This window comes from Chaetura pelagica, unplaced genomic scaffold (assembly GCF_000747805.2).
Source record: "Chaetura pelagica isolate M959 unplaced genomic scaffold, ChaPel_1.0 scaffold387, whole genome shotgun sequence".
Classification (NCBI taxonomy): Eukaryota; Metazoa; Chordata; class Aves; order Apodiformes; family Apodidae; genus Chaetura; species Chaetura pelagica.
Window position 1 is genome coordinate 1,701,605 of NW_009954101.1, and position 11,571 is coordinate 1,713,175.

Consider the following 11,571-nt stretch of genomic DNA (forward strand, 5'->3'; position numbering starts at 1 on the left):
TCAGCAGGAGGATTGATTAAAAGGCTGCCTTCATGTCCAAGTCCTTTACAGCTGCTCCTGGGGCTCTCTAATCTTTCTCAATAGTCTTCAGATTGTTCCTGACTCTATCACTGATGTACATGTGAAGCAGCAGGTAATAGTCTGTGGGACTGTGATACAAGCCCCTGGTAAGCAGTAGATCTCTCTAGAGAGTGGGTTGGATCAGCTTAGAGGGATCAAATCCCCTTTAATTGTTGAAGGGACACATTAAGGGGTCTCCAGAGCTCCTGTTCTCCAGGCTGAGCAATCCCAAGTGTCTCAGCCTTTCTTCATATGAGAGGTGTTCCAGCTCTTTGACTTCTTTTTGTGACCCTCCTCTGGATGTACTTCAACAGGTCTTTGTTTTATTTGGGGCTGCAGAGCTTTATGTGGTATTCTAGTTGGGGTTTAATGAGAACAGATTAGAAGGGGAGAATCACTTCCCTTGTGTTGCTGGCCAGTCCTTTTATGCAGCCCAGGATGCAATTAACTTTTTCGGCCCCAGGCACACATTGTTGCTCATGTCCAAGTTTTCATCCATCAGTATCCCCAAGTCATTCTCTGCAGGGCTGCTCTCAATCCATTTTTCACTTAGTCTGTATTGATCCTGGTGATTGCCTTGCCTCATGTGCAGGACCTTGCTCTTTGTTGGACTTCATGAGGCCCATTGGCATGGGCCCAGTACTCAAGCTTGTCAAGGTCCCTCTGGATGGCATCCTTTCTCTGTAGCGCATCAGCTGTACCACTGAGCTTGGTTTTACCTGCAGATTTACTGAGGGTGCATGCCCTACCGTTATCTATGACATTATCAAAGATATTGAACAGTACTTATCCCAGTACACAACCCTGAGGGACACCACTTGTTACTGATCTCCATTTGGACATTGAACCTTTGACTGCAGTGCTTTGGATGCAGTCATTCAGCCAATTTCTTATAAATTAAATAGCCATTAACTATATAATTAATAGTAAATTATCAATATTAATAATCAAATCCATATTCCTCCAATTCAGAGGTAAGAATGTGTGGGACAATAACTTTATAGAAGTCAAAAAAGTAGAGGACACTGATTGCTCTTCCCTTGCCCACCAGCACAGCCAGTCCATCATAGAATGCCACCAGATTAGTAAGGTACGATTTGTTCTTTGTGAAGCCATGTTGGCTTTCCCTCATCACCTGCCTGCAGTCCATATGCCTAGACATAGCTTCCAGAGGATCTGTACCATGATACTTAATTTCTGTCAGCATCAGAGAAGTCTGTCCCTGTACTTGACAGTGAAAGTGCAAAGCAGTTAGTATTCTTATACTTGCAAATACTAAGTTTACTTAGTTTACTGGAGGTCTTTGAACTATGCTTCCACCTTCAGCTGTGAAATTATATTTGTTGACATTACAATGAAAAAGGAAGGCTTTTTATTATTGTTTACTTGTCTTTGTAGAGCTTCCAGTTAGCTCCCCAATATGCCATGCAGTTTTGAAAACACTACAGCGCTGGGAACAAGTTCTTCTCCGACGCCTTGAGCTGTATGGGGGTCCACCTCAAAATTATATTTCAGTTCATGCTTCTGAAGATGCCCTAGCTGCTGGTCCTGCATTGCTTCGCCATAAAACTTTACTTGAGCCTACAAACACTCCATTCAGGTGAGCTTCATTTCTGTACACTGACTATATTATCTTTAATAGGTATCAAGTATTATGTTGTTAGTGCATGTGATAGACAATAACTTCAATAACTATATAAAGCTAATGCATTGTGAAACTGTGGGTACATATTGAATTCATGCATCTGTGGTCCAAAGCAAGATCAAGAAAAACAGTCAAAAGTTTCTAAACTTTTAAAGTTCTTTTATTGATGTTTAACATACAATTTTTAGTGTCTTTGTGGAAAAATATTATGTTATTTTAATGAATGAGTTTTTCCTTGAGAAATATTTAAGGCTGAGTGACTTAAATAATTGCTTTGGATGGAATTAAGTGACATTCTTATAAGGATATTTCCCTAAAATATATGCTGTTTTTAATATTTGTATAGTTGTGACTCCACATAATTGCATATTCAGTCAAAAAAGTGTTCTCAGTTTCTTGAAGTGTTACTTCAAAAACAGATTTCTGCCTTTTTAGTGTTAATATCACCTGTGGTTGTAGTATCAACAGAATGTGTCTTTTTTTTTTGTGAAATACCTCACAATTGTGACACTCAGTGTTACTAACTTGAGTTGATTAAAAGGAACAGCTTAACATGTATCTACTGCCTTGTGTTATTTTTAATTTAATATATAAAGCCATTCAGGGTTTGATGGTTTTTAGCATGCCATAAGCACCTGTCTTTACATTTACAAGTTTTACTTGAGCATAGAGTTTGTAGGGATAAGCTTAAACAATTGGAGTCTGATCTGATTCTGCAAACATTGAGATTTTGTTTCTGAAAAGTCATGGCTGTTTCAGAGGTGTTAAACAGCTGATGATGTGTTCCCAGCAGGAAGTGTTGGTAATTCATTGTCCATGTGATAGAAGCACTTACTAGCAATGAACAGAAATTACCCATGTTGTGTAGCCTAAAAAATAATCTGTGTGCTGACTTCATTGTTGTATAATCTCTTAAAGAGATTTTTCTCAATTTTCCAAGGTAGGAGCTGAAAATACTGCATGTTCTTTACCTTCTTCCTTTTGCACCTTCTCTTACACATATTTTTGTCCACAAGGTGGTACCAGAATTCTTCCAAGTAGTTCTTGTACTGTGTTTTGATTGCTGTAGTTTTGATTTAGCATTCCTTCTAACTGTATCTCAATTGGAATGTAAGATATTGCAGTCCTTTACAAGCATGAACATTATGTACATATTTATTTTAACTTTTTTTCTGTAGATCCAACACTCATGTTGCACTGTCTGTGAAGAGGCTGTGGCAATACTTGGTCAAACAGGAAGAAGTCCAGGAAACCTTTATCAGAAATATTTTTACAAAGAAGCGATGCCTGAATGAGGTTAGTGTGGTATGTAAGATGCATAGAATATTTAATGTCAATCTCTGAGCTTTTCTTTAAGTTATTTGGCTAACTTGTTTACTTTCTAGAGTGAGTAGATAATATATTTGGGTATGACTCCAAATCTACAGTATATCTTATTAAAAATCTTTGTCCATTGTTTCATTGAAAACCAAAATGACTGTAGACTGACAACTAACACCACTTAGCTACAGTCAGCCTCTTCATTAAGATCAGTCTAAAAACTTCCTTAGAAGAATGACAAACTTTGAAATTTCAATTACTAAAACCAGTAACTAATCAGTCAGACTTAGGAAAGTTTGATTTTTTTCCTGCTGTAGTACTCCTGAGTTACTGGTTTCCATCATGTTGTTATTCCATTGTAATAAGAAAAGTGGTCATACAACAGTTAGTATTTCTGTCTGTGATAAATTGTCACAGTGTCTAGCTGGATTCCAGGTTCCAGATTCAGTTAGGTGTTTTAAAGTTCTGTAATGGAGCCTTGGGGTTTTTTTCTCCCTCCTTAGTTACTCCTTTCTTACCTCTACTTCCAATAATTCAAAAGAAACTCTTGTGTTATAGAAAAAACAGAGTAGCAGAAACATAGGAGTAAGAAGCAGATCCAAACAAAACATGCAGGAGAAAAAGAGTATTCATGACTAGCAAAACCATGACAGCAGAGTTCTGCATGAGCTCATCTTTGTCCTGTCACAACTAGAATGTTAGCTTGTTTAAATATTTTTGGCTAATTGTGTTCACTGCAGACTACAGTTAAAAGGAAAATTGTTCCTTTTGTCTTGTTCTTTGAAGAGGCACCATTTATAATCATGTCTTCTGTTAATGCAGCCATGTTTCTATGCTGTATGGAAAGTTATTCTGGAATATTTTAGATGTGCTTTATGTATTTCTGAGTAGGATCACTGACAGCCTTACACAGCACAGGTGTGTTGGCTTTATTTTTATCCTCTTGTTGCTGATAAAATGTCAGTGAAAACCTTGTATTTCCCATGAAATTTGACTTTTGTAATGGACAAGATGCTGTTACAGTACAGAATAGGCAAATCAGTGTCTTCTGTACTGAATATAGAGTTCAGAATACATACATAAAATAAGTATGTTTGTGTGTGCAAACACGGTGTTGTTTCAGTCGTTCTGTGTTGGAGTAAACAACAAGGAATTAAGGATTTCCTTGGTACCGTGCATGTTATGTCTTACCTTTACTCTTTGTTCTATGGTTGTTCTTTCCTTGGTGAAGTCATTAGAGGAGCACAATGAAACCGTGAAAAATTCTGTGGTGGAGGAGCCCATCATCAATAAGGTACACAGTAGTAATGCTCAAATTAATTAAATGATCATTATTAATTTTTTTCTTTTTTAAATGGTGTTGATCTCCCTTAAAGCCCTCTGCTGATGCAGCAAATAAACTTAGTAATTCAGGCATGCAAGAGACTGAGTAAACTAGTTCTGTTATAGGAGCCTATATAAGTGTATCTTAGGAGGATGGACGAAATGACCAGATAAGAACAATATGTATGATCAAATTCCACAGCTATGCCAAGTGAAGAGCTGAGGATAAGATTTGCCCAGTACTACAAAAAATTAAGTAGTACCATGGGAACACAGTGCATACTGAATTTTTCACCAGTATGACAATAAGTGAAGGGGGTTAACTGAAGTTCAAGAAGTTTGTTAGCACGTTACATATATGCACTGAAAATTTTCACTGAGCCTTAGTTTTACGATGGTGACAAACGGACCCAAGAAACAACTTGATATCAACTTTCTTGAAAGATTTTTATGAGAGACTGAGAAAGTATACTACTATGCCTAGAAACACCAACAAATGCTGTAATCTTTAGGCTTTCTTTTAAAAAACTAGTGAGAAGACAGAAATAAGACAGTATGATGTCCTTGGGCTACCTTTTAATTATGTGATAAAGCACTGTTAGCAAGAAGGTAATTAGAATTCACCGGTGAAAAAAAATATCTTAATTTCATGCAGGTTTGTATGCCACAATGCAGATCATGGGTTTGCATGTGTCTGTCACTGGAATTTTACATACAGATGATCAATAGAGCATCAATTTTATTTTAATCTTAAAAAAGGTATTCTACTTCATGGTGTATACTGGCTACAGACTTTTTTCAGACTTTGAATAGCATAATCTTACTGTTTTTCCACTAAAATATCTTTATTTAAATCTTCTGAAGACCAAAGAATTAAGAAATGGAAAGGGGAGGCCGGAAAACCAAATTCTGTAATAATTCCTTGTTTTGAAAATACAAAATTTTACATTTGTAATTAAGTTTTTAATTTTAATGTCACTTTTTTTTTTGTCAATGGCTTTTTTTCTATAAAACTGTTTTGTAACTACAGCTGACTGGAGTCAGTAATCTGTTGGTTTAATACTTCCAATGCTGAGCTCTTAAACTTTGAACAGAAGTACTAGAGTGCTGGTAGAGTTTAAAATTTTATGTGCTCTCATATATCTAGATGTGTTTCTGAAATACAAAACTGTAGACAAGATTCAAATACAACATTATAGAATCATAGAACTATTTGGATTGGAAAAGACCCTTGGTATCACCATCATCCCTGCTCTACAAAGTTCTCCCCTAAACTACATCCACCAACATCACATGCAAACAACTCTTAAACACATCCACGGATGGTGACTCAATCACCTCCCTGAGCAGTCTATTCCAGTGTCTAACCACTCTTTCTGTTATTTTTTTTTCCCCCTAATATCCAGTTTAATCCTACCCTGTTGCAGCTTGAAGACATTCCCTTGTGCTGTTGCTAATTACCTGTGAGAAGAGACCAGCACCAGCCTCTCTACGATGACCTTTCAGGTTGTTGTAGAGACCGATGAGGTCTCCCATCAGCCTTCTCCTAAAACTAAACATTCCCAGCTCCTTCAAGTGTTCTTCATAAGCTTTATTCTCTAGGCCCTTCACCAGCTTTGTTGCCCTCCTCTGTACTCACTCCAGCACAAAACTGGACACAATACTCAGGTGTGGCCTCACCAGTGCTGAGTACAGGGGGACAATCACCTTGTTGAAGCCCATACCATTAACATTAGCCCAACAATCCAATCAATCCAAGTGTCTCTATAGAGCCTCCCTGTCCTGATGCAGATCAACACTCCTGCCTAGCTTGGTGTCATCTGCAAACTTACTGATGATACACTATACGTCCTTATCAAGATCATCAATAAAGATGTTAAACAGAAACAGTCCCAACACTGAGCCCTGAGGAGCACCACTTGTGACTGGCCCCAGCTGGATTTGACTCCATTGACCACCACTCTTTGGGCCTGACTGTCCAGCCAGTGCTTGATCCAGCAGATCACATGCTCATCCAGGCCATGAGCAGTGAGGGTTTTATGGGGAACCATGTCAGATGCTTTTTGGAAATTCAGATAGACAGTATTTACAGCCTTTCCTTCATCCAATAGTCAGGTCATCAGGTCATAGAAAAAGATCACATTCATCAGTCAGGACCTGCCTTTCATAAACCCATGCTGACTGGGCCTGATCCCCTGCTTATCCTCTAAACGTCTTCTAATAACACTCAAGATGATCTGCTCCACAACCTTCCCTGGTACTGAGATCAGACTGACAGGTCTGTAGTTCTCTGGATCCTCCTTTCTGCCTTTCTTATAGATGGATGTTACATTTGCTACCCTCCAGTCCATTGGGACCTCCCCAGTTAGCCTGGCCTTCAGGTAAATCATGGAAAGTGGCCTGGCAATCACATCTGCCAACTCTTTCAGCACCCCTGGACGTAGCCCATCCACTCCCACAGACTTGTGTGCATCTAAGTGGTGCAGAAGGTCTCTGACCACTTCCTCTTTAATTGTGATTATTAGATCCCATTAAGGAAAAAAAAATAAATGTCGTAAACATTTGTGCTACTGGCATGTGCAGGATTCTAGATTTATTTAATTGTGGAGAATGGTGAATAAATAGGCTATTTTCCTGCTCAGGATCTTGTCTGCACTTTCGTTTGGAATATTTCAGTGGTGAAAAGTGTTTGCTAAGAGCATTAAAAGACTTAGCTTTTTTTTTTTTAAAGAATAAAACATCAGAACTTGATTTTTTTATTATCAGCATCCCAGGTGTGCATGTTGCCTTACTGGTTTTCAGCATTCCTGATTCCATGTTTTATTTGTCATGTTTTCTTAGAATTAAAATCAAGAAAATAATGCATAACATTTCATATGGTACAGTGTTTGGTCTTTGTACTTCCAGTAAAAGTAGTGTTGCATATAAATTTTTATTATTTTTTTTTATTTTTTTTTATTATTATGCTTAATTTTTAAATACAGATAGAAACAGATTTGGGATACCCAGGGGGCAAAGCACGAATTATCCACAAAGAGTCTGACATCATTACTGCTTTTGCAGTCAATAAAGTGAGTATAAAGGAGGTAGGATTCTCTTATTTTGTTGTACTTCCACCACATAAGCAAGTAGTACTCCCATTGAGAATGGGTGAGATATCCTTTGCCAGCCATTCTGTTACAGATTGAATTCTCTTTATAATTATCTTTTCATAATTAAACAGTTCTGCTACAACTTGTCTTTTTTTTTTTTTGTATTGTGCAAATGCATTGCAGGGAGAGGTGGCCTCTACTTTTTCTTTATGCTTGTGCATAGTAGTATTTTTCCTTCACTGTCAAAAACAACCAAAAAGTCCTCTTTTTTCCTCCTGTTTAGCCATTTAAGGCTTAAGAAGTGGAGGATGTGAGGTTGGTTGCAAGCATTGTAGTATAAGTTACCTTTTATTTATCTTCTGAGGAGAGGAAGGAGAAAATATTGCTGCTTGAGAAAGGTGTGAAATAAAAATAGTGTGTGATGCTATTCCAGATGCAATTAAACTTTTAAAATGGAATGTCAAATTTAAGCACTTTTGGTATATACATTGTACACATAAGTGTTTGGGTTTGGTGATTAAGTGTATGTTTTTGTTAACAACTGTACTGTAACTGATGAAAATAAAAAAAATAGCACTCCTTAAAGTATTCCTTTTGTATCTACCTTTGTGGTTTTTTTTCAGGCAAATCGGAACTGCATTGCAATAGCATCAAGTCATGACATTCAAGAGTTAGATGTTTCTGCGATTTTGGCTACACAAATCTATACCTGGGTTGATGATGATGTGGAAATAGAAAATAAAGGGTATACTTTCCATGTTTCCAGTATTGCAGCTTGACTGTGTATAAATCAGTGTAACAAAGCATGGGATTTAATGTTGTTGTTGTTTGGACTCTAATTTATAATGTTGTTTCATTTGTAGGGCTGATGATTTCTTAGTAATACATGCTCGTGATGATCTGGTAAATGTTCAGGGAACCACTCCTTATACCCATAGTAATCCCGGCACGCCTATCAATATGCCTTGGCTTGGTAGTACTCAAACTGGCAGGGGTGCATCTGTGGTAAGTTGCTTGCAAAAGATTAGCCTTATTTATTCTTTATCTACTTCTCTCCATTTGTCTGTTCACTATTTCTGGTTATAATTTACAGTTAGCATTTAAGTAAATGTAGTGTTTCTGTATAATTAAGGTGAGTTGGAATTTTTTATGATGATCCGATTAATAGCTTAAAACACTGCTCCGAATTTAACATATAACCAGCTAAGCAAGCAGAGTTTTTAGTCAAGCCATGTATATTTACTGAAGATAGACTTTAAAATATAAAAATAAAGATAAAACATAAATAAAGATATACATTTAAAAATAAAGAATCAGGGTTCAGTAAGAATTTGCAGCTTAAATTGTTCTTTAATGACTCGAAGCCAAATACTAAAAACTGGTATCTAAAAACATGCATTCAAGCAATTTCAGGATATAAATTTGTAAAGATTGGGTAGAAATATTTGTGTGAAATACCAATGTAGCTTTTATTTTAAGTGTAATATTAAGTTTTTTTCTGAGTTACAGACTATTCCTGGTTTTGTTTAAAGGTAAATATCTACTTTGCTCTAATGCAAAGTACCATTGTAGTGTCCTGTATATTAGTATCAGCACGTATGATAGAAAGGACAGCAAATGAACTCCTAAAGCAGATTTCACTGGCAGGAAAGAGGCTTCAAATGAAATTAATTAAACTCTGGAAAGTAAACAACATACATTTGGGCAAAACTGGGGTTTCATAAGAAAAATGAGGAAAGCAGGACTGCAAAAAAATAGACCAATACAAGCATCATGCATACTTTGAACTACAAATCATGCTGATGGATGCCTGTCCCAGTAAATGTTGTGAGCTCTTTCTTCTTCAAGGGGCTGTGCAGTTTAGCCATAACTCTTTTTCAGTAGCATTTTTTAATATCTCGATTCTGGAGATCAAGTTTTTGAGAACATAATCTGTTTCACTGTTCGGCGTTTCTGAAGTAAGCTAGAGTAATGGACAGACAGTAAAGTATGACTGTGTCCACGTAAGAAAATTGATGATTCTTATCATACAGGTCGCACCTGCACGAGGGTAACTCTGACTTTTAGAAACAGATTATGTGTTTGGAGTGTGTTTTGGCCGTCAGCAGAAGGCTGTTAGCTCAGATTTAATTCAGATCAAATGATAATTCTAATCTGGTCATTGACATACTTACCTTAGTTCCCACACAGCATAGATGCTCTCTAATAATGCAGATCTAGTGATTAGTTAGCTGGGAGATGCTGATTTGGAGCCACTTAAGTGGGCTGGAAGGGTCATACAAGACACTCATCTCTCAGCCTGACTGCACTTAGGAGTTTTCATGGATAACTGAATGCATTAAGTCCTGGGACTTGGCTGCATTTTGTGGCTCAGGGCAAGACTATAAATAGTGGCAGACTGAACGAGCCATATTTTAATTCTTATTGTAGTTGATTTTTGAAAATATTTTATCAGAAGTGAGGAATGAGCATTATAAGAACAATAATGTTATCCACACCTGGAAGTGGCTATTGTGCCAGTACCTACGTTTCTTCCTTCTGTTTAGGACCTACTGATTCTAGTTGCCCATTTTGCATCTCTGTATCACATTCTTGTACAAGTATTTTTTTAATACCTTTGCCACTTTATCCTCTCACTTCCATTTTTTGGCGTATATATATATATACACACACGTGTATAATTTTTGTGTGTTAGTGTGTTTCTCAAATAAATAGTTACATAATTATTAATTTAAAGCATTTGTACATTATTTTGTATTTTAGTATGTAGTTTCTTACCTAAAGATATATGGCTATGTTTATGTTGAATGTGTTTGCAGATAAAATTTCGGCCTAAATTTTGTTTGGCATACTGTTTGATGGTAGCAGAGTAGACAAAGGTATTGAATGAAGGACAATGAATATTAAGGAGGATGTAGGCATTCTTGGACGGAAGTAATGTTAGTATGGAAGGACTCAGATATAGAGGAAAACAAACTTCAAAATCTTTCTGTTGTTACTATTTGTTACTTTGGTCCTTCAGATACTGCTTTTTGCTCTGTGTTCCTGTTTTTGCTTTTCTATTATTTGCAGCCCATTTAGTAGATACAGTCCACTGTTCCTTACCATAACTGGCTTTTTAGTGTTACTGTCTTTGCTTCACTTCCATCAACAAGAGAAGCGACTGGACTTAGGGTATTCAGACAGTTAACATTTTATTAGCTCTAAGGTTTTTCTGTTACTCAGTGTTTGCTGGTATTCAGGTCGTACAAGGTAAGTAAGGAGGTTCATCACCACAGCCTTCAAGTACAGTGTGTTTACACAGTTCTTACAGGTGTTTCTAAGAAGTACTTAATGAAATAAATACGTAGTGTCAGCTTTGAAACTCATGTAAACTTCAGCAGCTTGTCTGCCAACCCAGTGTGACTGACACCAACATTCACCAGTTTAATAACTGATAGATCAAGTTCTATGCTTTTTTCAGTCTTACTGTGCTTTTGGCCCAAAGTACCCAACTCCAACAAAGCAGTCCAGTGTTCTAGTTATCAAGTATTATTAAGGGGAAGCTGATGACTAGCAGTATCAAATGACAGTTACATTGATAATGGAAATATTTGCATTTGATAATGAGTTGGCTTCCAAATGAGAGATGCTGCACCAGAGACTTATGTTAGTATAGTTGTTCATAGTAACATTTCTGCACTTCCACAAAGCACAATCCAGTAGGAGTTAGGAGATCATGATACATACGTATTTGTTCAATGAAGGAAGATGATTTCTGGGTAAAAGTTAGTAGCTGTAAAACTCAACAGAGCACTTAATTTTCATTAAGAAATAGTATAAGCATGAATATTTGTTCTTCCAGTTACACATAAACTGCAAGGTTAGAGAGCAAAATATTACAATTATTTACTCATTGGTATGTATGCCAGTGTTTGAAGAATATAATAATCTGTTGTCCTAAATCTCACAGTGCATGTATGGTTTTACCAAACTGTTGAGCTTTTTCCTTATCATTTAAAGTATTTCCAGAAAAAAAGGAAAATAAGTATTTGAAGATCATATTTTTTGTCTTTAGGAAAGTGTTTTGAAATAAACTTGGGTAACCCAGAGGCATAAGACTTTCTCTTCAGAAAATATGGAAGTGTAGGG

General features: G+C 36.7%; 1 protein-coding gene across 1 annotated transcript in view; it reads left to right on the forward strand.

Moving 5' to 3' along the window:
* Nucleotides 1-11,571, forward strand: part of DMXL1 (Dmx-like 1) — a 71,026-nt gene that overhangs the window by 52,560 nt on the left and 6,895 nt on the right. The window contains exons 33-38 of the mRNA XM_010002352.1: nucleotides 1,459-1,660; nucleotides 2,884-3,001; nucleotides 4,257-4,319; nucleotides 7,333-7,419; nucleotides 8,064-8,185; nucleotides 8,304-8,445. Coding sequence (XP_010000654.1) covers nucleotides 1,459-1,660; nucleotides 2,884-3,001; nucleotides 4,257-4,319; nucleotides 7,333-7,419; nucleotides 8,064-8,185; nucleotides 8,304-8,445 — 734 coding nt within the window. The remainder of the gene's footprint in view (nucleotides 1-1,458; nucleotides 1,661-2,883; nucleotides 3,002-4,256; nucleotides 4,320-7,332; nucleotides 7,420-8,063; nucleotides 8,186-8,303; nucleotides 8,446-11,571) is intronic.